Source organism: Macrotis lagotis, chromosome 2 (assembly GCF_037893015.1).
Source record: "Macrotis lagotis isolate mMagLag1 chromosome 2, bilby.v1.9.chrom.fasta, whole genome shotgun sequence".
Lineage (NCBI taxonomy): Eukaryota > Metazoa > Chordata > Mammalia > Peramelemorphia > Peramelidae > Macrotis > Macrotis lagotis.
The window spans coordinates 335,831,654-335,855,858 of record NC_133659.1 but is presented as its reverse complement, the minus strand read 5'-3'; the positions used below and the strand labels follow the sequence as shown (position 1 = coordinate 335,855,858).

The 24,205-nt window shown below is 53.9% G+C and overlaps 1 protein-coding gene across 1 annotated transcript; it reads right to left on the bottom strand.

The window, feature by feature from the left end:
* Positions 1-770: 770 nt before the first annotated feature.
* SAMM50 (SAMM50 sorting and assembly machinery component) lies at positions 771-21,837 on the bottom strand. The gene is made up of 15 exons (XM_074227136.1): positions 21,738-21,837; positions 19,174-19,284; positions 18,448-18,549; positions 17,945-18,032; positions 16,053-16,159; positions 13,904-14,034; positions 13,708-13,795; positions 12,175-12,303; positions 11,699-11,770; positions 11,195-11,281; positions 10,178-10,248; positions 8,925-8,992; positions 6,720-6,866; positions 5,619-5,760; positions 771-984 (listed from the first exon to the last, which is right to left on the bottom strand). Exons 1-15 carry the CDS (start codon positions 21,756-21,758, stop codon positions 939-941), a joined length of 1,410 nt encoding a protein of 469 aa, XP_074083237.1. The 5' UTR covers positions 21,759-21,837; the 3' UTR covers positions 771-938.
* Between the last annotated feature and the right edge of the window lie 2,368 nt (positions 21,838-24,205).

Sequence of the window (24,205 nt, the reverse complement as noted above, 5' to 3'; positions counted from 1 at the left end):
TGGTGAGGACAGTGAGGGGACTGGAATTCAGGCTATGCAAGATCAGCTGAAGAAAAGACTTAGGGGAAACATGATGGATGCAAAGGGCAAGATAAGGAAAATGGTAGATTTGGGGTGATTGTATGGAAACCCTTTCTAAGTGGCATGGGAGGCTTTGGGAGGGAATGAGTTTCTCATCGCTGTGGATCTTGGAGCAAAGCCTGAGTGACCATTCATCCAGACTTTAGAGAGGATTCCTAAACATGTCCAGTTTGGGCTGGGTAACCTCTGAGGGCTCTTTTACATCTGAGATTGGTGACTGCAACTGGCCCACAGCTGTCAAGGAAGTAGTCATGAAGAATCCTTTTTCCTGACAAGACCAAGATACTTTCCATTGTCCCTCAACATCTAAGAAGTGGCCATCCAGAAACAAGCCACTTAAACTCAGAACACTCTACGGCACGGGTGAGCACCCAGGAGTCTGTCGTGACACAAGGCCCCCCCCTTCCAATGATGAGAGCCCGAGTGAACACTACTTTTAATACCTACCCCCAACAACCTTGAATTCTGCCAGTCCTCGGCCCCTGAGTTAAAGAGTAGCCCCAATGCCTCCCCCAGCACCTTCTCTGCTACCCTCTTCAAGACGAGTCTGAGAGACCTGTCTGGACTTCTCTGAGCTGTCCCGCAGAAGCCCCAGGTTGAGTCCATCCCTCTTCTGCCCCAGAAGGATTTGCCCGTGTGTTGCCCTGGCAAGATACAGAGACCACTAGCTAAGGAAATCACAGTCGCAGTATAACTGTAGGAGGATTATTTTTAAAATTTATTAATGTAGTTTCCTGTAAAGTTTGCAGTTAAATAATGACACAAAGATTGAGGCTGTAAGAAAAAGTGGAGCGCATTGAGTGACTCATTCCAAAGCTGTTGTGGGTGGCTGTAACAGGATCAGGTTTTCTTCAAAATTACAGAAATCTTATCCCAGCTCCAAACTGAACACCATCACATATCCTGCAATGAAAAATAGACCTGTCAGACACAAGGCGTCGGCACAGGCCGGCTACAGCCAAGAGATCTCAGCATTTCTGACCAGGAAACTGCTCAGAAAAGCCACCCATGCAAAGCCTGGGAGACGAGGAGTCTCCAAATCATGAAGTTGTTTTTCACAGGAACACTTGCACCAAAGCCCTGCAATCCAACCCATGGAGTGGCTTTATTATCCAACAACAGTGTCCATTGGAATCGGGCCCTGGCACTATGGCCCACTCATCAGGTGACCTGCACAACGTGCCTGATATTTCATTGCAAACTGGAGGCCATTTGCCAAGAGCTCCTTCTCCCTCTCCTCAAGAGGTGGTCTTTCCCCTTCTATCTATTCACTGTCTCATCCCCACCCCCATCTGCTCCAGTACACTGGCCGCTTCCTTCTACTGACAATCACTCCCAGCTCTCCCCGGAGACCTAGCAGCCATCATCCATCTCCCTCTGCTCCTCCTTCGGGCTTCCTCAACCTTTCTGCTCTCTAATGTCTAGTCTGACTTCTGATCTCATCCCAACTCTGCTCTCTCCAAAGGAACAAATGAGTCTTAAAGGGAAGATCCAACAGTCTTGCCTCCCTCCTCTTCCTCAACCTTTCTGCTGCCTCTAACACTGTGGTACACCTTTCTTCCCAGCTTTCCATGACTGTTGTCTGCTGGGTCTCCTCCTCCTTGGCTGACTGCTCCTCAGCGCTCTGTGCTGAATCTTCATCCAAGTCATGAGCATCTCCCCAGGTTCCACTCTCAGCCCTCTCCTTGTCTTCCTCTGCTCTGGTTTGCCTGGTGATCTCATCAGCTCCCATGAATTCAATTATCACCTCTGCAGATGTTTTTCAGCTCTCTTTGCCCAATCCAAACCTCTCTCCTCCCTCTTAAACTCAACAAATCCAAAACTGAACTCAGGATCCTTCCCCTAAACTCCCTCCACCTCCTCCTTCCCTATCATGAGAAAGGGAAGCACCAGCTTCTCAGTCCCCCACCCCCAACCAACCTAGACCTCACTCCCTCTCACCCCAATGTATAAGATGGAGTCAAGGTCTGTCTGTCTGACCTCTGCAACACCTCCCTTCTCTCCCCTGCCTCTTTCCCCAATCCTGGTATAGGTCCCTCACCCCCACACACTTGGGCTGCTGCAGGTCCAACTATATTATTATATTATTCAATATAAGATCCCACTAGGAGCTGGGCACTCTGTGAAGCATTTAACACAGATAACTGATTTGATCCTTACAACAAACCTGGAGGCAGCTGTGATTATTATCCCCACTTTACAGTTGAGGAAACTAAGGGAGAAAGGGGTTAAAGTGACTTGCCCAGGGTCACACAGCTAGCAAGTGTCTGAGGTTGGATATGAACTCAGGTCTTCTTGGCTCTGGCCCGGTGTGGTATTGTAGCAGCCCTCCCAATGAACTCCAAAGATTCCTTGCCACCTCCAGGATCAAACAGAAAATGTTCTATGTGGCACACCAATTCCTTCATGGCTTTTCTGGTCTGCTGCCAGACTCCAGAGCCCTCCCCTACATCCTCTGGGTGACATGGACCACCACACTTTCCTTGTACAGAACATACCCTCTCCCCATTCTGGGCATTTTCAGGAGCATTCTCCCCCTCCTCCCCACTCCGAGATGAAGCCCCCACCTCCCACAGAAGTCCCTCCTGATGCCCCTTCATGCGAGCCCCTTCCCTCTGGGACAGCCCCCAATTCATCCTGTCCACAGCTTTCCAGCTGGTCCTCCCTTCAGATAGGAAGGTTCCTGAAAGCCCAGGCTGCCTTTTACCTCTATTTGTAGCCCCAGGACTTGGCAAGGGCTTAATAAACCCCGGCAGCCTCAACCAGACAATCCTAAGCCCCTTGGTTTCTTAGAGCTGAAGCTGTCTCCTCGAAACAGGCAAGGGCCTTTCTCTCTCAACTCATGGGACTTGTCGGGACAATCCAAAAATAAGCCACTGCTTATGGGAGGGGCTGGAAGGACCTCCCTTGGGTCCTACCACCTTGACATGGGTACATGCTCCAGAAAATGGCGGCACAAGTCTTCCCACCCTGACCTCCAAGACTTGGATGCAGGTGTTTGCCTCAGGGCTCAAAAGCATAACAGAAGGAGCCTAAACAATACCCTTGGAGGGAGGGGTGAAGCCTCTCTGGCCCCCAATTAGGTCTCCATCTTCCTCTAGACCCTGCCATTTCAGGGCAAATGTGGGGGGGGGGCAGCCAGGGCCTGCTCAGGGCAGAGAGGCTGCCCATGTCTCCTTGGGGCAAGCTCTAAAAAGTCAAAGAATCTGGTTTCCCTTCAACTGGAATCCACACCACCTCTGGACGGGCCTTTACTTTCACTGGGGAGAGAAGGCAAGATGCAAGTGATTTAAAGAACAATTTGGCACCAACGTTATCAGCTGAAAAGGTGATCCAAGCTGCTGCAACACAGCTCCTCAAGCCAGGCTCCCCAACTCAGAGAAGACTGACCTCAAGTGGCCTCACAGGAAACAACAGATGGCTGGTTGACAAGCAGAGAGCTATCTTTCAGCCCATGAGGTACAAGATCTGGGGATGGAGAGCACCTTAGAGATCCAGAGCAGGACACTGAAACCTGGCCAACAGGCCTGCCAAGGCCACATAAGGCCTCTCTCCCCGTCTCTCCCTCCTCAATACTGATTCAAATGGAAATGCCCTGAGAGCTGAAGGGTCTAAAAATGATGCTTTCTCAGAGCCCCTTGGCTCTGCACCACTTCCTCAAGGTTTGCTGGGATGGCGGTTGTTTGTGAAATCTGCCTAATTTTAAAAAGAGTTCTGTTCCCTGAGCCCAGGCCAAGGCAAAGCAGGGAGATGCCTGCAGCTGTTCAGGCTGGGACAAGAACAAGGGCAGAGGGCCCATTTTAGGAACCAGCTCACACATGTACCAACTGTCCAGGCAGAGTCATGAAACCTCGAGGGGGCCTGAGACCATCTCTACACTAATGTCATCGGAAGTTCCTGCAAAGGGCCCCCAGAGGCCTTGACCCAATGGACAAGGTCTTCTAGATGAGACCAGCTCAGTGCAGCAGAGCCCTGGCAGGGAAAGGGCTGAGGGCCTCCTTGAGCTCCCCATCTCAGCACGAGTGCCTTGACCCAGGGAAGCAGCCTTGGCAAGAGTCCAGGAGGTCAGACTCACCACAGAGAAGGGAAGGAAGACCCAGTGCCCAAGGGGCAGAGCAGTCATTACCAACTAGGAGACTTCAGGAAGCTTTCTGGGATGAGGTGGGCCCAGTGGTGACAAAGGATAATTCAGTTATCAAGCAGAGGTTGGTAGCATCTGGCGACATTCAATCTGCCCTGGAAGGTCGGCCCAGGAGTCCTCAAGTGAGACCTTCCTCTTCAGCAGAGCCAGGTAGAGTAGGAGGGAGGACACTAGGCCTGGCATCAGGGCAAGGGGGTGCATCCCTGCCTGCCCACCCTGCTACACACGCATCCCAACCCCTTCAAGTTCTCAGTCAATTCTAGATCCAGCCCCCCCACCCCACCACGTTTCTAAGCTAAAACCCTGGTTACCCATCAATGGCGCTCACAATCTCATAGGTCATCTAGCTTCCATGTGGGGAGGAAAAGAAACAGAAGAGCCCCCCCCCACTCTGAAGAGAGGAGTCAACTCAACAAACATCAAACAGCAAAAGAGCGAGTTTCTAGGGGACCAGAAGGAACCAGGAGAAATGAAGACATGCCCCAAAGCCCTATGGATCCAGGCCACCATACTAAGGGCTGGACCAGCCAAGCTTGAACCTACCAACAGCCAGTCTGACCAGGGGGGTGGAAGGGGGAAGGAGAAGCCTGGGGGGGGGGAGGGGGGGAGAGTAAAGGGTCTGCATCCATTTCAGATCAACTGCTCCTTCCTGCTCGGAGCACCCAGCTATGGTGGGCTCAGCAGGAGTTGGGGGTCACAAACAGGTACTAGGGGCTGACCAGTGACTCAGTCTCAGGAGGAATGAATTTACCTGGGGAGAAGGAAAACCTCCCAGACAAAGAGTGCGGGAGCAGGCAAGGGGCAGGAGCCCCCTCCATTCTATGGAGACCACCCAGTCTTGCTCCAGTAGCCACTGACAACAGCCTCTCACCTGAGCAGGAATCCGCAATAAAATGGGAGGAAGGAGTGAAGCAGATGGCGGGCAGGCAGACAGACAGACGGCCCTCAGCAAGCCCCCACCGCCCCCCATCCAGGCTCTGGAGTCTTTAACATAAGCTTCGGCCCCTCAGGACCAGGCCCCAAGAGCCTCTTTGTTGTGAAGGGGAGCCTGAGGCCACCTAGCCCAGCCCAAGGACTGGAACCCAGGCCCGACCTTGCCTTCCATGGAGATTTGCTCCTTTATCACACCCCAACACCAACATACTGGCATAGAGAGAGAATGCAGTATCTCAAACTAAAAAGGACATCTCTATCTGCATGGAATCATTTGCGTTTAAAACACATTTGCACAGACGAGATAAATGAGTCCATTATAGTAAAATTATTTTAAAAAACTCCTGGGCCAGTTTCTGGGTCTGGCTCTTCTGGTAAACCTCCCGAGTGGAAGGGAAGAGGTGGCCAAGAGGGCCACGGGCAAGGGGCAGGAGCCAGGCTGCCCCCCACCCCCCCTGCATACCTGTCACCCCTCTGCACGCCCATGGGGATGCAGTAATTCAGCTCCAAGCGAGCGATGTTGCCAAGGCGGAGGACGATTCCAGCCCCATACGACCAACGGATACACTCAGCCAGCTTACGAAGATGAGCTTTGGGACCTTCCCCTGAAAAAGGGAGATAATTTATTATTCCTCTTGGTAGGGGGAGAGGAATGGAGGTGGATGGGATGGCAGGGAGCTGGGTCGACAGCCAGTGAGAGCCAAGTTCAGTCCAGGGCTCCTAGGCGAGGAAGGAATCCCTGAGAAAGGGCCCATCTTCTCCCTGTGGCCTCCCCCTGCTCCCCCCACCCCCACCCTGAGACACAGACCCAAGAGTCCTGGGAAAATCAACATGAAGAAAGGACATGAGAGAGGAGGCCAAGCCAAGCCCCTCCCCCCCACAATGGCAGGGTTTGTTTTGTCTACCCTTGGCACTCTGTCCAGTAGTTAGAGCCTCCTAAAAGCTTCCACATTCTTCCCTCCCTCTTTCTCTCCCTTCTTCTCTCTCTTTTTTTTTAAGGTTTTTGCAAGGCATATGGGGTTAAGTGGCTTGCCCAAGGCCACACAGCTAGGTAATTATTAAGTGTCTGAGGCCCGATTTGAACCCAGGTACTCCTGACTCCAGGGCTGGCGCTTTAGCCACTATGCCACCTAGCCGCCCCTAAATATAAACAAGCTTTTTTTTTTAGATTTTTTTTTCCCCAAGGCAATGGGGTTAAGTGGCTTGCCCAAGGCCACACGGCTAGGTAATTATTGTCTGAGGTTGGATTTGAACCCAGGTCCTCCTGACTCCAAGGCCGGTGCTCTATTCACTGCGCCACCTAGCCGCCCCCTCTTACTCCCTTTCTTCTTTTCTTCCTCTCTTCTTCCTCCTTCCCTTCCTCTCTCTCCCTTTTCTTCCTTCTTCCTCTCCCTCTCTTCCTCCTCCTTCCCTGCCTCCCTCCCCTCTCCCTTCCTGCCTTCCTCCCTCCTTCCCTTCCTTCCCTCTCTATAGGGACCTCTCAATTTCATAGAGGAGAAAAGAAAAGAATACAAATGATCCCAATAACATGGAGCACATTCTCCTAGGAACAGTTTGACTTTACCATAGTTTAGGTTACAAAGGTTTCCTGCGTTGAGGAAGAAGTGGGTCCGGAAGAGGTCCCCAAAGCCACCCTGGCCTGGCCGGAAGGGCAATGGTGTATAGAGATGCAGGCCTCCTGCCCAGTAAGCTTCTCCTCCCAGGTAGTCACCTAGATGGGGGTGCACACACCCAGGATGCACATGTTAGAGAGCAACAGACCAGGCTGGGATCCTTTGTCCTCACAGGGGATGGCAGAGGGATTATGCCTCTAGAAAGGAGTGATCTGCCCAAGAACCCCAGTCCCTTTCTCACAGCATGGCACAGCAGTCCCCTTTTACAGACTCACCACCCCTCTCCCCCAATTTCAAGGACTAACAGCATCTGCAGGACATCCAAGATGAGGAACCCAGGCCTGCAGGGCTCATGGATGCTGAGTGAGGTGGCCTTTGAAAATGCCTCAATGCAAAAACACTAGCCTCCTGAGGACAGACTGCTTTTTTCTTTGTAGCCACAACACCTGGCCCTTATTAGGAGCTGAATAAATGATACTGACTGATGAAGTCTAGCAAGGAGAGAAGACAGACCCCAAAGACTATTCCACCAACATCTCTTGAAGCACAGGCACTGTGCTGAGTGATGCAGTCCCTGCCCTCAAGAAGCTGACACTCTAGTCCAGGAAAAAATCTTTCAAGGTTGGAAGCCCAGTCCTGAGCAACTTTGGAGGAGGAACATTATCACCAACTGGGGAGATTTGGGGAGGTTCCAGGGCATGCTGGCTTTGATGAGATGAATAAAGACAAAGGTTTGGAGAAGGGAGATCATGGGACCCACTGATGGGAAAAAGAGAAGTCTGAATGGAGAATGGGATGAGAAGAACACTGGAAAAAGAGAATCGAGGCAGCCCCCTGTGGTGGCTGAGGGCCAGACAAAGGATGCCTTTGGTGAATATTTACCAGTGGCTTTGGGATCCAAAGAACAGCCAGAAGCCTGTTCAAAAACCCAGAAATGGACATCCCAGAAGTTACCTCCTCTAAAAGAAAAATCTGAGGAGCACCCCCCCACCAGAGAAGAGAATTCTAGGGGGTCATAGCCCAGCACAGGGTCAGAAGAGTTGTCTAGCCTCTCCCCGACCACCTTCAAGTCTCCCCTGTTGGAAAGATAGACTTCAAAGACAGACTTCTGGACCAGAGATCGATCGATATCTCTCTCTCTCTCTCTCTCTCTCTCTCTCTCTCTCTCTCTCTCTCTCTCTCTCTCTCTCCCCCCTTCTCTCTCCCCCCTAGTCTCTCTTCTCTATCTCTCCTCTTTCCCTCTATCTCTCCTCTGACTCTCATCTGTCTCTCTCACTTCACTGTCTCTTCTGTCATCTGTCTGTCTCTCCATCTCTCTGTCTCTCTTTCTCCTTGTAACCTCCCCTCATCACTTCCTACTGTGTCTTTGGAAACCATAGGATTCCAAGTCCATGGGGTATCTGTGGCTTAAAGTTCAAGGAGCAAAGAGGCTTCTTCTTAAAGAGAGCCCAGCCAGTGGCCCATGGTCCCAGGTAGGAGCCTGCTGCCCTGTGCCAAGGACTTTGAACAAGGCTGATCAGGTGGGAACCATAAAGGTGAAAGCCAAGGAGAGAATGCACTGGCGTGGATAGAAAGGAGAGTCAGAAGGAAAGGGGGGAGGGGAGGGGGAGGGGGAGGTCAGAGACAGAGAAGACAGAGAGAAGTTTGTGCATGTGTGTGAGTGCACTTTGACTCAGGTGTGTCTGCCGAAGGGGATCAGCTCCTGAGGCAGACATCAGCTACTCGTTCACTTGCAATTCTGGAGTTGGCTGAGGCCCCAGAGCTTCTGGGACTTGAGTCTCAGGGTGGCTCATCACTGACTACTTGGTGGACCACCCCAACCATCCCATGGCGCCAGTGTTTATCAGGTGAGGCAACAGATTTGCCATCACCAGTGACCTGAAGAGGACAGGGAGACACGGGGTATGTGTCCCCAACAGTGGCATACAGATAAGTAGAGGCTGAAAAAAGAGTCATTTTATCCCAACAATGACAAGCCCTTAACAAAGAGGCTCCAGAGCCATAAGGGTGGGGCACTATCGTCCCATAGGAGGCCTCCCAGTCACTCTCCTAAATGAGATCTGGTCTAGATTTGACACTGACCCACTCAAATGGGGGACAAACAAGGTGAGAAGCCATGACAGCCCCAAGACAGGGCAGAAAGGGCCCAGACTCACCTTCACTTTGGGGTCCAATGCTGTACATGCTGAAGCCACGAACACTTGTGGGGCCCCCAAGATAGAACCTGAAATGACCACAGGTCAATGAACGAGAGAGCCCCATGAGCCCTGGCCAAGCAGACACAAGAGCAGCTAGTTTACCAAACTCCAAAACTCAGAAACACCTCGTGCCTGCATGAACCCAGATGGGTCAATGGGAGCAGCCAAGATGGGGTACCCGTGTCCCAGATGACGTCACAGGGTTGGCCCCACTCCCTAAGGGTCTATCACTAGTGATTGTGTGCACTCACAAGTCAGAAAGTGACTCTGTTCTGATGGGAAGGAAGCTCACAGCCCTGCTCACATGGGATCCTGCCCCTAACTCCTCCAGGCCTCCACGCCCCATCTCTCAGGCTTCTTCCCAAAGCCGAGCCCAACTCTCAGGCCCCTGGGCCTGCATAGACATCCTGTGAGGTCTTCCTAGAATTCCCAGGATTTTCTCACAAAGGCCCCAATACAGACACTCTAAAGAGTGAGCAGGAAATGCAGGACTTTCTCTGAGTGGGTAACCAGAGGGTCACCTTTCAAGAAAGTTAAAAGCTGTTTGGAACAGGACTGTCCACAGAGAGCCAGGACCAGCCCCCGCTCCTCCATCTCATAGAGGAGCCGGCCCTGGGGGCCTGGGATCAATCATGCATTTCTACCAGTGGCTTGGGTCAGTGCAGCCCTTTGTGTGGATGTGAATGGTTCTTAACTATATTTAAAGATGGACAGAGCTGGGGAGGGTACTGCAGACAGGCCCGCCACAGCCAAACCAGTGGAAGCTCTGGAGAAACGCCCCCCAAGATGGTTGTGAGAACATGCCAGGTCCTGACAGCTGACAGGCTCAAATCGAGGCTCCACACACCATCCACAGTACACTTAAAAAAAAACAACTGAAATGCAAATATTGCCATCCTTATAGCTCCGAATGTCCTACCCAAGAAATTCTGACAACAACCATCAACCTGTCATTACAATGACGAGGCCTGGGAAAGAGGAGAATGGCAGGAGCCAGAAGAGATGCATTCAATCAACATGAGGAAACTGAGGCAGAGAGAAGGGAACTGACTTGGGGAAGGTCAACAGGGCAGCGAGGGTCTGGGTCAGATGAGAGCCAGCTTCTTGGACGCTCCCCAAGTCAGGCTGCACTGCCTTCTGGGGGTGCAGAGGGGAATGATAAACCTGAAGGGACAGCGCCACAGAGACCAAGAGGATGGTCTCAGACTCACCTGTCGGCAATGCTTGATGGCTTCTCCCCAATGGGCACCAACATCCCACCCCAGAGAGAGGCCGACAGAACCTATGGAGAGAGACGGGTAAGGGCGGCTTCCTCTGCATCAGCCTGAGCACTGTGTGAGGCAGCACATTGGGTAAGGGATGGGATACCCTGCAATGGGGGCCTAAAGGACAGTCCTAAGTCTGGCTTCCTTCAGGGCAAGGACTCAGACCAAGGAAGGCCCTCTCTCCCCAAACCAGCCCTGTGTCCACTCTGCCCTCCCAGCCCATGGGGACAGCTGAGGTGGGTCCAGTCATAAGTGCCCCCCCACCCCCACTGTCCTTGTCCATAGATCAGGAAGACCAGTAAACCCTCACAGTCACTGGATTACTTGATCCCAGCCTCACTTCTGCCTCGCACATTCCATATCCCTCAGAACCATGCCTGGCCCTAGGGCTCTTCCAGACACCCCAAACTGAGGCTAGCTCAGGGGCACAAGATGTTCATGAGTCACCCCGGAGAGGAAGAAGGGGTGCAAACCTGGACTCCAAGAGAGAAAGGGGATCCCTGGATTGGGAGGAGTCAAGGCAGAGTGCCCTCTCTGGGTATTTAGGACAAGAGAACCACCAGGCCCTGAGAGCCAAAGGGCCTCAAGAACAGGCGGCCCGGCAGAAGCAGAGCCCTGGAGGAGGGGAGTCAGTCAGCCCCTGACCCTTGGCCTCCTTCGTCATGAGGGATAACAAATTATGCCTCTGCTGCCCTGCCCAAGGACAGTGTGAGGACTAAATGAGACAACATCCAGAGATACAGCCTGGGGAAGAGCTGGGATTAGCAAGGTCAGTGCTCAGCCCCAGAGCCTGTGAGGCTGCGGCAGCCCGGGCAGCTAGCCGAGCTTGGGTCACCTCCAGGCCTGGCCCAGGCCCCAGTGCAGAGGGTGCAGACCAACAACAGAAGGTGCCTGGAGGCACACGAAGAAGCTGCCCCAGGTGCCCAGGTCACCTGGCCCTTCAATCAAGGCCGGATCACTCACCGTGTCCATGACAAGCTGCTGGTTCAGCTGCAGTTCAAAATCTTCTTTCAGGAAGCTCACGTCGCCACCCGTGTAGCCGGCCAGTTCCTGGTTCACAAGGGAAGCAGAGAAGCCATACCAGTCAGGCAGGTGCAGGACGCCCATGGGCCCTGGATGAGAGGCTATGACCCTCTCAGAGAAGCCAGAACACAAGGATGGAAGGTGCCCAGGCTGGAGCACTGCCCTAGGGGAGCAACTAAGACCACAAGAAGAACTAAAAGCTCTGGGCTGGGTGGCAGCTCAATGCTCCCCCTCCCACAGCAGATGGGATCCTGTCCCTCCATCTCACACCGCTGGGCCCAGAGCTTCAGGCCCACCACCAGTCTGACGTGTTTGAAAACACAAAAGGAAATGAAATGTGGTGTGTTAGAAATGTTTTCCTTTGGATCCTGGAAGACCCCCCACCCATGTCCCCCATTACCCCCCCACACACACACAATGAAGCATTCATGCAGAGGGCACTACCTGGTTCACTTTCAACAGGGCACCTTTCTTCGGCAAGATGGAGGAGTTCCGAGAATCGATGACCATTGCATGCTGAAAGGAAGGGGAATGAGGCCTTGGGGAGCGCCTTCTCAAGGGGGCCTCCTCCAGGTAGGGATGAGGGGTCCAGGTGGGCATCCCCCTTACTCCTCTCAGGGAGGATGAGTGAAGCCACCCCTTGCCAGGCCCTCCTGTGGCCTTCCAACCCAGCATGGGAGGTGCCAGCCTCAGGGCCCGGGGCCCCAGACCCAAGCACATCCTCCTGCCTCCCCTCTATCTAGTCATGCCTCAGGGAAGGCTCCTGAGCCAGACAGTCAGTGTCCTCTGACCCCCTTTTTTCTCCCCCAAAACTGACTCCCGGCTCAGGGTTTCTACTCCTGGAGGAGGTTAAAGCAAAAAGGACAAAGGAAAGGAGCCCTGGGGGGACTTGGCCACAGCCAGGGAAGAAGCATCCATACCGAGAGAGATGATTTGAGGGAGTGTCCACTCTCCTTGCGCACAGCAAATGATGCCGTCCTGGCAAGACAGCCCAGCTCTCGCCAGACGCCCTCCCACTTCACGGTGTGGCTTGTCTTCCATATGGGGAACTACAAAGAGGGAGAGAGACTTCATAAGAGTGCAGCCCGCGAACAGTGTTCAGAGAGCACACAAGGCAGCTGGGGGGGGGGTGCTGAGGAGACAATCATTGTAATGGACCTGAATAGACCATCTTGTCCAATTCTGTGCTTTATAGGTGAGGAAACTGAGGCCCAGCCCCTCATCCAAGTCACCCGGTAGCAGAGCCAATGGTCAAGGACCGAAGTGAAGCCTCCCCCCCACCCCACACAATCACACTCACACAAGTAGTGACCCCTACCCACCCACCCACCCCCTCCATTTTCTCACCAGCAGGTAGGGGACACCAGAGTACATGGGCGGGGGGGGGCTGGGCCCAGGGGGAAGGAGCTTCATGCTCCTATGTTCAAATCCAGCCTCAGATGTTTACTACCCGCGTAACCTTGGTCAAGTCATTTCACCACTGCCTGCCTTAGTTTCCCCTTTAGGGAACTGTGAGGATAGAAGGTGATCATCATCACTGAAAGACCACTGCCTGGCCTCTGTAAGCCTCCTTCCCTCCCTACAAACCCAGAAGCTCAGGCAGGTGACACAGGGTCAAATACATTCAAAGCAAGCTCTGAAGCTGCTCCCTCGCCCAGTCTGCACAGCTGTTAGGGAGCCCTATCTGGTGTACATGTGTGCACACAGGTGTGGGTGCATGTGGCTTCACACAGCTCTGAGAAGTTGCTTTACACACCCACCCAAACAGCCCGGACTTCGCTCCCAACCTCAGACTTCACAAGCTGGCTTCCCCAATGGCTGTGGTCCAGAGGCTGGAGTCCGAGGGGGACGGGGTGGGGGGAGGCCAGACGGAGCAGGCTGAGAAGCCCACCTGCCTTCCAACCCTCAATAACCCCTCATTAAAATAAACTCAGCAACTGTAGCCCAGGCAGCTCCTCCATCAGGAGGGAGAGTGTGGAGAGCTGGTTCCCCTTCCCCCTGAGGAGACTGAGACCCAGGGAAATGAGGTAAAGGCCAGAAGGTCACCAGGATCAGCAGCAGAGCTAGGCTTTATCCAAGGAGGGGAGAGGGGCAAGGTTTTCCAGGGATAGTACAAATCTAATTCTGCCTGCAGGCCAGAGGAAAGAGGAATAGGCAGACAGGGAGATTCAAGGTAAAGGCAAGGAGATGGGTCCTGGGAGGACCAGAAGCACCCCCACCCCACCCAAGTGTTCCCGAGCCACCTTCATGAGACCCCAGAGCTAAGCAGGAATGAGTGAGAAGTGGAAGGAGCCCCAGCTGTGGACCCCCAGACTGTAAACCGACCAGTTTGGCCTGCTTACTGCCCTGAGGCGCCCAGCCAGGAGCAGAGGGCATCGACTGGGCACGGTGTCTTTCCCTGCCTGCGCACCCTCGCACCCATGATATGTCACTGTCCCCAAGGAGCTACTCACACTGTACTCCGCTGACACGCCTCTGTCTGTCTCACGCAGGGAACTCCATGGGAACTGGCCAGTGACTTTGTACAGGTTCACAGAGAAGCTAGGAGAAAAGGAGGGGCATCAGGAGGAGCTGGCGAGCCCGGCCATCCAGCCCAGCCCCCCCAGGCCTTCGAGAGGCCCTGCCTGACAGGGCGGCAGCTGCACTTACTTCTTGTCGAAGTGTCCAGGCTGTGGCTTGAAGAAAGAGAGGCCGTAAGAAGTTTCCTTTGTCCCGTAGGAGAACTGAAAAGTCACCTTCTCTGCACGACCAAAAATATTGGGGAGCTTGAGGCCAAGGACCTAGGGCAGGGAGAAAAGCAGCATGACTCAGATCAGCCAGAGGGAAGCTGGGGAGCTGCCCAGGAGGCTCCTGCCTCAGAAAATCGTGGGACCCTGGAGCCCCAACACCATCCTGTCTTCATTTAGGCCAGGTTCATCAAAAGGTGATTCACTGTAACCTGGCCGCTAAGCAGAAATGCTGGCAGAGGTCGAGATGGTCCACAGGCTCAGCAAAGTCTCCAAAAGCCTCCTAGGAAAGTCCCAGGCAAGACCACCCACAGGACCGCTCATTCACGCTGGGGAGGGGAGGGCCCGCATGGGCCAGTAGCTTTGGCCTGAACCCAAGGTCTTGAGGGAGCAAGACCCCTGCCTCAGCTCCACAGAACTGGACCAGCCACCCCCAAGGGATCTTTCCCACATTCCCCAGGCAGGATGCCTGAAGCAACAAGACCAAGCCCAGGCTGGGATTAAGGCTTTATTATTCGACTTCAAAACCTCCCAAGTCTCACTCCGGTGAGAAATGACATTTTAAAGCCAAAAGTTCTATGACTTTTGGGCTAAAAGTCTTGGGGGCTCATCTGTCCCCTCCAGGAAAGGAGAAAGGCCAGAGTTGACTGGATCGGTCTTTGGAGATGTCAGACCCAAATTCATACACTCTTCCACATGCAAATATTCAAAAGGCCTAAAAACAGAGGCCCGGAAGGATCTGCACAGTCTTCGACTCAGTCAGCACATGGATGTGGTGGGCCTAACCATTTGTGATGGGGGGAGGAGGGGAAGTGATCTAGAGGTAAGAGGGGGAGCTCCTGTGGGTGACATTATGTGAAAGGCAGAGAACATTCTCAAAATGACTACAACACAGACATGCCTACAAGAAAAAAGTTCTAAGACAGAGACAGAGAGAGAGAGAGAGACAGAGACAGAGCAAGAGACAAGAGACAGAGAAAGCAAGAGAGACAGAGAGAGACAGCCAGGGACAGAGAGAGCAAGAGACAAAGAGACAGAGAGAAAGACAGACAGAGCAAGAGACAGAGAAAGCAAGAGAGAAAGACAGAGAAAGAGAGCAAGAGAGGCAGACACGCAGAAAATTGAGTGAGCGGAGGGGCCAAACTCCTCACTGGTGGAAGGACAAAATGAAATGTGCTCTAAGGCCTGGAGACTGACAGGCCCCAGTTCAAGCCTCTTGTTCAGTTCTACATGTTTACCAATATCTGTCAAGGTCAGAACCCAAAGGTGAAAATTCCCCAAAACTGCGCTCCTTGAGCTGGGTGGCACGCAGGTCCAGAGGACGCAGGTAAAACGGAGTTCTTGGCCCTGCTCCTCAGAGATGAGGGTCTCTGGGAGCCTGGAGTAGCACCCCTGTGGTCAAACTGCCACTATTTTGGACAGTGTCTTACAGGAGAGGGCTGCTCTCAGGAAATGGCAGGGATGAAATAAACAGAAGGTTCTGTGGCTATTTTGTACATTAAGCACAAATTCAATTCCAGAGGAAGGAAATTCTATTTAAATAGAGAGCCCTGGGCTAAGCAGCCTTTGACAAGAGCATAACACCCGGGGGGGAGGAGGTAAGAAAGCATTATTGAATTATTTTGTGTCCTGCTAACACAGAAGGTGACTCTGAGTGGGGCAGAACATCCACAGAAGAGAAGCAGGGGTCCTTGGACCTTGGCTGGAGCCCCATTCCTTCATTTTTCAAAGACAGAACCTGAGCCGGAGACAGGACAGTGTCCGCTTTTGCCTCAGTACCCTGATGCCAAGGAGCCAAGCTCTGAGCCTAGAAAATGGGCGGCAGAAGCACCGCCCAGCAGTCCCGGGCTCCTGGTGAGCTCTGCTGCCTCCCCCAAAGACTGCAAGCCAGCCCCGCCTGCCCACCCACCACCCTCACTTGGACCTGGAGAGAATGGAGGAGGCCCCTTCACTAAGTACTGTTGGCCCTGATATCCTATGAGCAAAGTCAGAGAAATGAGGAAGACAGAATTCCTTCTACTATGCTTATGGTCCAGCCCCAGGTTTGGAAAGGAAAAGAGAAACAAGCCTACCATGCTGCCTTCATTGTTGCCCACCATGGTGTTGTAACTGCCCGTCAACCGCCTCAGCTCGGTGACTTCAAAGGTGACATCTAAGCCATTTGGAAGGGCATCATCCCCTACGAGAGAACAAACGGGAGAGTAAAGACCAGAAGGACAACCAAAGGTGACACTTTAGACACACAAAAGCAAAAAGGGGAAGAGAACAAAACAGAGTAAAAGTCCAAAGGGACACACTCGCCTTCCCATGGAGAAAAATGTCTTATTTTCTGAGCCTGCAAACACTGGGCAGCTGAGGGGCAGAGTGGCAGTGCCCCAAGCCTTGAGTCAGGAAGACCCAGGAGAACAAGGTGAGCAAGAAGAGTAAACTAAAAGAGAATAACCTTGTAAGATCCGGCACTATGGCCAACCAAGGAGGCTCCAAGTGCAGAAGGAGGGGCAGTTAGGTGGTGCAGTGGATAGAGCACTGGCTCTGGAGTCAGAAGGACCCGAATTCAAATCTGATCTCAGACACTTAATAATCACCTAGCTGTGTGACCTTGGGCAAGTCACTTAACCCCACTGCTTTCATTAAAAAAAAAAACTAAATGCAGAAGGAGACTGGCCTCTTCCTTTGATTATGTGATTGGTTCCTGGGGGCGAGGGGGGTCAAGACAATGACATTTATAAAAATGAATAAAGGAAAGAGAGTCAATGAAATGCATATGAGAGCAGAAGACAGGACAGAAGGATACCATGGACAGCCTTTCCCTCCACTGTACATATGGGTATTTCAGTCATGGCTCCTTGAGTTTTGTCTATGAACATTCGATACAGCCATAACAAAAAACAGCTCTTACATAAGCATGGAAGAAAATCTAGGAATTGGGGCCCGGGTACAGACCCTTTTTGCTTAGCTGATAGGGTGTCTTGGAGAAGAGGGCTCAGGCTGACTGTGGGAGCCTCCAGAGGGAAGCCCTCCAGGAAGCAGGGCTTATGGGAAGCAGCCTGGGGCTAAGAGGATAAAGAGTCAGAAGCCCCCACACCCCATCGGCCACCTCAGCAAGTGCCCAGGGGACTGGGTCTGGGATGGTCAGGTGGTGGCTCCATCCGTCAGGCAAGGGGGCCATGGAGGGGACCCCTGCATGGAGAGGGAGAGGGGCCCTTGCCTGCAAGACCCATCATCCCAGGCCACTGCCTCACCTGCCCCCCACCCCTCTAACCTGGAAGAGGGAGCTGGGGAAGAGAAGAGCAGGAAAGCCAGGACAGAACGAAGGGGAGACGCCCCTGAGGCAGGCCAGCCAGCACTCAATGTGCAAATTACAGGCACGTGCATACATGTGTGCACGTACATGTAGAATAGAATGACACCTAGGCCTCACAACAACCCTGGGAGACTTGTGCTATTACTATCGCATCTTACAGAGAAAGAAACTGAGGCAGTGTTAAGTAACTAATGCACCAAATTCAGGTATCCTTAGTCCACCAGGGCGCCCACTGTGCTGGACCCCAAAGCTACAGCTGCAGGAGGACTTGGATCCCCCTTTCCCTGTACACAAGTGCACATGACCACACTTCACTCTGATGTCATTCATCCCCACTGGACAGATAAGAGCACAGAAGCCCAGAAGGGTCAAGGACTAGCCCAGGGCTCCCGAGGGATGTCAGAGAGCTAAAGGAGGAGGAGGCTCCTCACACTGGACCCCCAGCCTCAGATGGGTCAAGGTTCCCCTCAAATTTACCAGATCTGGGGCACAGGAGAAGGGGCACTGCTAGGCAATCCACTCCAAGCTCCCCCAATCCCCTAGCGGCTGGAGAGCCTGGCATCTTCTCCTTCACCTGAACAGGTGAGGTGTGTCTGCTGAGACCCAACTGGCTGGAGGGCCCCCGTTGACCATGCCTGAAGCTCGCCCAGGCTCACATACCTTGGCACGTGTCGATCAGAACATCCACCTGCCTAAAGATGCCCAGGCGGAGCAGTTTCTCCCGGGCTTCATGAGCCTTTCTCATCACCTACAAAGGGAGCAAAGGGAATCTTTTCATTTACTGAGGAAGAGACAATGGTGAAAAATGCAAGTGCTAATTAGTTTTAAAAGAAAAAGAGAAAAGACTGAGACCCTACTACACACAAATATTTGTGACACAGGCACAATTTTAATATTTCAAAAGAAATGCCACAGGACACTGTCCCACAGGTAACAGTGTCGCCAACAGCCCCAAGCCTGAGTCTTGCTACTGCCCAACCGACCAGCCAGGACTTTGGCCAACTCCCACAATGCCACATTGACTCTTTTCTCCTCCATGAAACAGAGTAGACTTGCTTGCACCCCTCAAAGGAGGGACACAAGATCTCACTTCCCTAATAAATTTGAAGTATTTTTGCAAACCATAACGTTATTTACAAAAGGATGAGTAAGACAATACTTACATCGATGAGATTTTTAGCCCTGAAGACATCTCCGATCTCATACATGATGATGTCATCTTTGGTCCTACCCAGGCCATCGAAATGGACATGTTGGACCACCACCTAAGCCAAGTGGGAGGTAGGTCTATCAGTCAACAAACATTTAACAAATGCCCCCCCATGCATCAGGCACAAGGGGATCTGGGGCCCAAAGTGCACTTGCTTTTGGATTTCCAGTCCTGGTCTCTAACCTCACATTTGTTCATTTTAATTCTGGCTTCCCACAGCCAAATTTCAGTTGGAGACAATCTTTAAACCGTCAGCCACCCCCCCTCCCCACTCAACACTCTCCAGCACTGTCTGTGAAAACAGTGACTCTAAGGCTGAGTGCCAAAGGCCGCCAGCTTGGCCCCTCTCTATACCCACCCTAGCACCTACCCTCTAAATAGCACTCTCCACCCAAAAACACAAAAGACTCCACCAATCATTCTTTCTCCACAAATAGTTTTGTTTCATTGGAGATTCACTGCGCTTCTCTACAGATCACTTCAGGGTGAGGTTTTGGGTGCTTCCTTGCCCCCTCCTGAGCCTCAGTTTCTTCACCGTACTCACACCCATGCTTACACTTCTAAGGACTGAGGCAAGGAGAACCCTTTGGGATGGGTAGCTAAGCATAAGGGGATCACTCACTCCCAAGCCTAGTCTGTGGGGGGACTTCTGGAGAGGAGACTCCAGGGCAATACTCACATCTTTGTTTTCCAGGACCTCCTGCTTGATTTCGGGTTCAACCTCCACAAATTCGGCTTCATCTCCCAAACCTCCAAAGTCAGGCCCGCTGACAGGGAGAGGCTCCAAACTCTGAAGGGGAAAAACACGGCTAAGATTAAATAGAATCCAAAGTGGCCAACAAGCTCCACCGTCTGATTCCTCTATGGGGTGCCAAGGCTGCAGAGCTGGAGCCAACACCAGCAGTCAAGGTGGTCTGCTACACGAAACGAGCTGGGCTCCAGAAGGTGTGGCAGGGGAAGGATAACAGACCATCCCCCAACCTGAGCTGGCCCCCCAGCCCTGACCCATGGGCATGAGCAAAGAAGAACAAAAGGAGGAGGAAAAGGATAAGAAAAGGAGGATAGGGAGATGCCTGATGGATGGCCTCTGGCCCAGATTGGCTGGTGCTGTCCTGGGACCCTTTCCAGGGTCTCCTCATCCTGAACATCAGGGCCGCTCGGCCCAAGCCAAGCTCTACCCGCTCTAACACAACTGTTTTCTTGTTGCCTTCATGGTCAGGTGGTCAGCAGGCAGGTGCTCGGCTCTGGGGTCACAGAAAGGCCCTGTCCTCTGGGAGCTCAGAGCCCACCCACCGCAGGAGACCCAGGCAACCAGCTCCGACCCACAGAGACCGGGATGAACCGAGGCAGTCTCTGGGAAGTGACTCTCACTGCTCCTGCATAGGGCATATCCACCCCCTTTAATGAAGAGGGAGACCCTCCCAGGAGGCACCGCTTGGCTGCTATGCTACCCCTTGTCCCCCATTAGAAAATAAGCTTTTTCCAAACAAAAGGGTCTTCACTTGACTGGGTTTGGCATGGCCCGGCGTTTCCCATCCTTCAGTGCTCTTTCCCCAGAAGGAACCTTCTGTTATGACAAAGACATAGGGATTAAACAGAACCATCCCCAGTTTGTGCTCATCCATTCCCCCCCCCCCCGGCTTTCTGATGTCTAACTTTCTGGGGGAGTCACTCCCATTCCTGGCAGAACCGTAGGGTCCCCCAACTGCAATAACAGGGAAAATGTTTCCATGACCTCACGGCGACCCTGTACAAATTGGAAAGAGCTAAACAACCCCCAGCTCTCCTTCTGTATTCAGAAGCCCAGAGGCCTCACTGACTTCTCCAAAGTGACCGGGCCTGTTAGCAGCAGGACACAGGATTCAGCGGGCGATCAGCTGAGCCGACAGCCCCATTTTGTTGGCATTTTATTGGCAGCTAAGTGAAGCTCCGAGGTGCCCGGGGGCCCAGGTTCCAATGCTTGGCCCAGTTCACTCACTACTCTGATGGAAGATGGTCCCCACTATACAGATCACCTGCCCAGTCTCAGTTTCCCCACCCAAGGCCCCTTCTAACAGCTGGAGGTGCCCGGGTCTCATTGACCCACCGGGTGACCTTGGAGACATTCCGGCCCCTCTCTGGGACTGGCTTCCTTCTCCATGAGTTGGCACAGTTGGGCAGTGCCCAGAGAAGCCCCGCCAGGGGCTGCCCAACTACCTGAGGAAAGTGTGCCAGGGCCTCCCTGGACCAGGACACAGTCAGCACCAGGGTGGTCACCAGTGACCCACGCTGACCGTCCTTGGCCATCTGGGCCCAAGCAGCCACAGGGGGCTGGGTCGTCCAGGTCTTTCCCAGGCCCCCGGGCCGGGCTGACCCCAACTGCCCTCCTGTGTGGCACTGCCCCTGTGTGGCACTACCCCCTGTGTGGCACTGCCCTCCTATATGGCTGCTGCCCTCCTGTGTGGTGCTGCCCCCTGTGTGGCACTGCCCTCCTATATGGCTGCTGCCCTCCTGTGTGGCACTGCCCTCCTGTGTGGCGCTGCCCCCTGTGTGGCGCTGCCCCCTGTGTGGCACTGCTCTCCTATATGGCTGCTGCCCCCTGTGTGGCACTGCCCTCCTGTGTGGCGCTGCCCCCTGTGTGGCACTGCCCTCCTATATGGCTGCTGCCCTCCTGTGTGGCTGCTACCCTCCTGTGTGGCGCTGCCCCCTGTGTGGCGCTGCCCCCTGTGTGGCACTGCCCTCCTGTGTGGCGCTGCTCCTGTGTGGTACTGCTCTCCTGTGTGGCGCTGCCCCGTGTGCCGCTGCCCCCTGTGTGGCACTGCCCTCCTGTGTGGCGCTGCCCCCTGTGTGGCGCTGCCCCCTGTGTGGCACTGCTCTCCTATATGGCTGCTGCCCCGTGTGGCACTGCCCTCCTCTGTGGGCGCTGCCCTGGGGCAGGGGCTCAGCTGCCTCTCCTGACTGGCGCGGCTGGCACTCACCCGACAAGGTCACGGGGGCGGCGGCGGCGGGGGGCGCCCTGGGCCCGGGGGCTTCTCCCCCGCCCGCCCGGCCGGTCCGGGACCACTTCCCGCCCTCATGCTCCGGGGGCTGCGAAGCCCCCCGTGACGTCACCGCCCCAGGCCCGGCCTTCCGGGTCAGACCCGCCGGAGGAGCCCGGGCGATGCCCCCCCCCCCCGCCCGGGCCCCTCGGGGCCGCTCCCCCTCCCTCACACCCCGGCGGGGCGCTGCCCCCTCCTCCCCGCCCCCCGCGCGGCGGGGGCTCACCCGCGCGTGCACGGTGCCCATGTTGCCCTCCGGAGCACGGGGCGCAGGCGCGGGGGCGGCGGCGGGCTCGGCGGCGGGCTCGGCTCACAGCGGCGCGCGCAGCCCCGGACGCGGCGCGCCGGCGGCGGCCATGACACCCGGCCTCAGCCCGCCCCCGACGCCGGCGCCGCCCTCGCCCATTGGCCCGCGCCGCCGCGCCCCGGAAGTCCTCGCGGAAGGCCGAGCAGGGCGCCTGCGCGAGGCTGCGGAAGCGGAGGCCGGCGCGGGGGCCGACGGGAGGAGGGCGCCTGCGGGCCGAGGGCGAGGTCAAGTCGGGGCGGGGCGAAGCCGGTCCTGAGGGCGGGGCTCCCGCGGGGCGGGGCCTGTCCGGGGGCGGGGCTCCCGTGGGGCGGGGCCGGGGGCGGGGCGGGGCGGGGCGGGGCGGGGCCCGCCAATGCCTCCTTTTACAGAGCGGGAGGCGGAGGCACCGCGCGGCGCGGGCCGGGGCCCCAGTCCTGCCCCCCTTGTTTAAAGAAAGTCGCCACCTTCCCAGCCCCCCGTTTTAAGCCGGAGGGAGGGGGAGGGGAGGCCCCAGAGTGCAGGTCACGTGGGGGAGGGGCTGTGCCCGCCTCAGCCGCGCAGAGCCTAAGGTACAACTTGAACTCGGGCCCTGCCTCTGTGCCAGGCTCCTCTAAGGTGCTGCGCCTCACCAGGGGCAGTGCCAGCCTCACCGGGGTAGTGCCTGCCTCACCGGGCTAGTGCCCGCCTCACCAGGCTAGTGCCCACCTCACCAGGGATAGTGCCAGCCTCACTGGGGTAGTGCCCGCCTCACTAGGGTAGTACCAGCCTCACCGGGGTAGTGCTCACCTCACCAGGGGCAGTGCCCACCTCACTGGGGGTAGCGCCTGCCTCACCAGAGGCAGTGCCCACCTCACCGTCCTTGTGTCTGAAGCTTAAGGCACTTCCATAAAGTGGGCCCACAATGCCAATTTTACATTGAAGTCAGTTCAGATGGAAGCTTTGGTGGAAGAGCTGCAACTTCCAGATTTATCGGAAACTTGGCCTCTTACAATGAGCACCGGCCCTGGAGTCAGGAGGACCTGAGTTCAAATCCAGCCTCAGACACTTCATAATGACCCAGCTGTGTGGCCTTGGGCAAGCCACTTAACCCCATTGCCTTGTTGCAAAAAACATTAAAAAATGACTGATTCTGAGCCAGAACAAAGTCATTCAGGGCTTATAATACAGCAATGGAACTGGAAAGAGGTAGAAAAGATAGTCCAGTAGTAGGAGCCCCTGTTTGTGGGCTGCTGGACCTTAACTTCAGTCTTTTCTCTTGAGGTGACCATGGAGGGACCCCTTAACTTTCCTCTCCCTTGGCTTGAGGAGCCTAGGAAAGAAGGAAGGCTTCTGGATCCCTGAGGACAGCTGACCAGTCATCATGAACAGAGCGCATCACAGCCTTGGGACCCAGGAACCAGGCCAGTGTTCAGCTCTGCTTCTCCCTCTAGGCTGGTGGTCAAATTTCTTTGAGTCATTTATCAAAAGAGTGGGTTAAGAACAATGGTCAAAGGATATGAAAAGGCACTTTTCAGCTGAAGAAATTAAAACTCTATGGTCATATCAGAAAATGCTCCAGATTATTATTAAGAGAAATGCAAATTAAAACAACTCTGAAGTAGCACCTCACACCTATCAGATTGGCTAAAATTACAAAAACAGAAGATGACTAATGTTGGAGAGTATGCAGGAAAATTGGGACACTAATACACCATCAGCCATTCTGGAGAGTAATCTACCTGTGCCCAAAAAGCAGTAAAACTGATGGTACCCTTTGACCCAGAAAAACCACTATTAGGTCTGTATTCCAAAGAGATTATAAAAGAAAGGGAAAAGACCCACATGTACAAAAATGCTTATAGCAACTTTTTTGTGATGGCAAAAAACGGGAAATTGAGACAATGTCCATCCATTGGGGAATAACTGAACAAATTATAGTGTATGAATGTGAGGGAGGATTGTTGTTCTATCAGAAATCATGACTTGGCAGACTTCAGAAAAACCTGGAAAGACTTGCATGAACTGATGGTGAGTGAAGTGAGCAGAAGCAGGAGAACATTGTATACAGTCAGCTGTGATAAACTTAGCTCAAAGACAACTCTAAAACACTCCACATGGAAAATACCATCCACATCCAGAAAAAGAACTGTGAAGTCTGAATGTAGACCAAGCTTACTATTTTCCATTTTTTAAATTTATTTTATGCTTTATGTTTTTCCCCTCTCGTGGCTTTGTTTCCTTTTGTTCTGATTCTTCTTTCACAGTATGATTAATTTTAAAATTTGTTTGATATATATATATATTATATATATATATAATCGATATCATGGCTTGCTTTCAAGAGCTCATAGGAGAGGGAGAAAAATGTAGAACTCAAAATATTACCCAAAAATAACTGTTAAAAACTATCTGGGGGCAACTAGGTGGCA

Coding starts and splice junctions, on each gene's coding strand:
- SAMM50 (XM_074227136.1), bottom strand. CDS start 21,758: ATGGGCACCGTGCACGCGCGG. Junction 14,035..16,052: donor GCAACAATGAAGGCAGCATG/GTAGGCTTGTTT, acceptor TCCCTGCCCTAG/GTCCTTGGCCTCAAGCTCCC. Junction 985..5,618: donor GGCGTGCAGAGGGGTGACAG/GTATGCAGGGGG, acceptor TTTTCATTGCAG/GATATGTGATGGTGTTCAGT.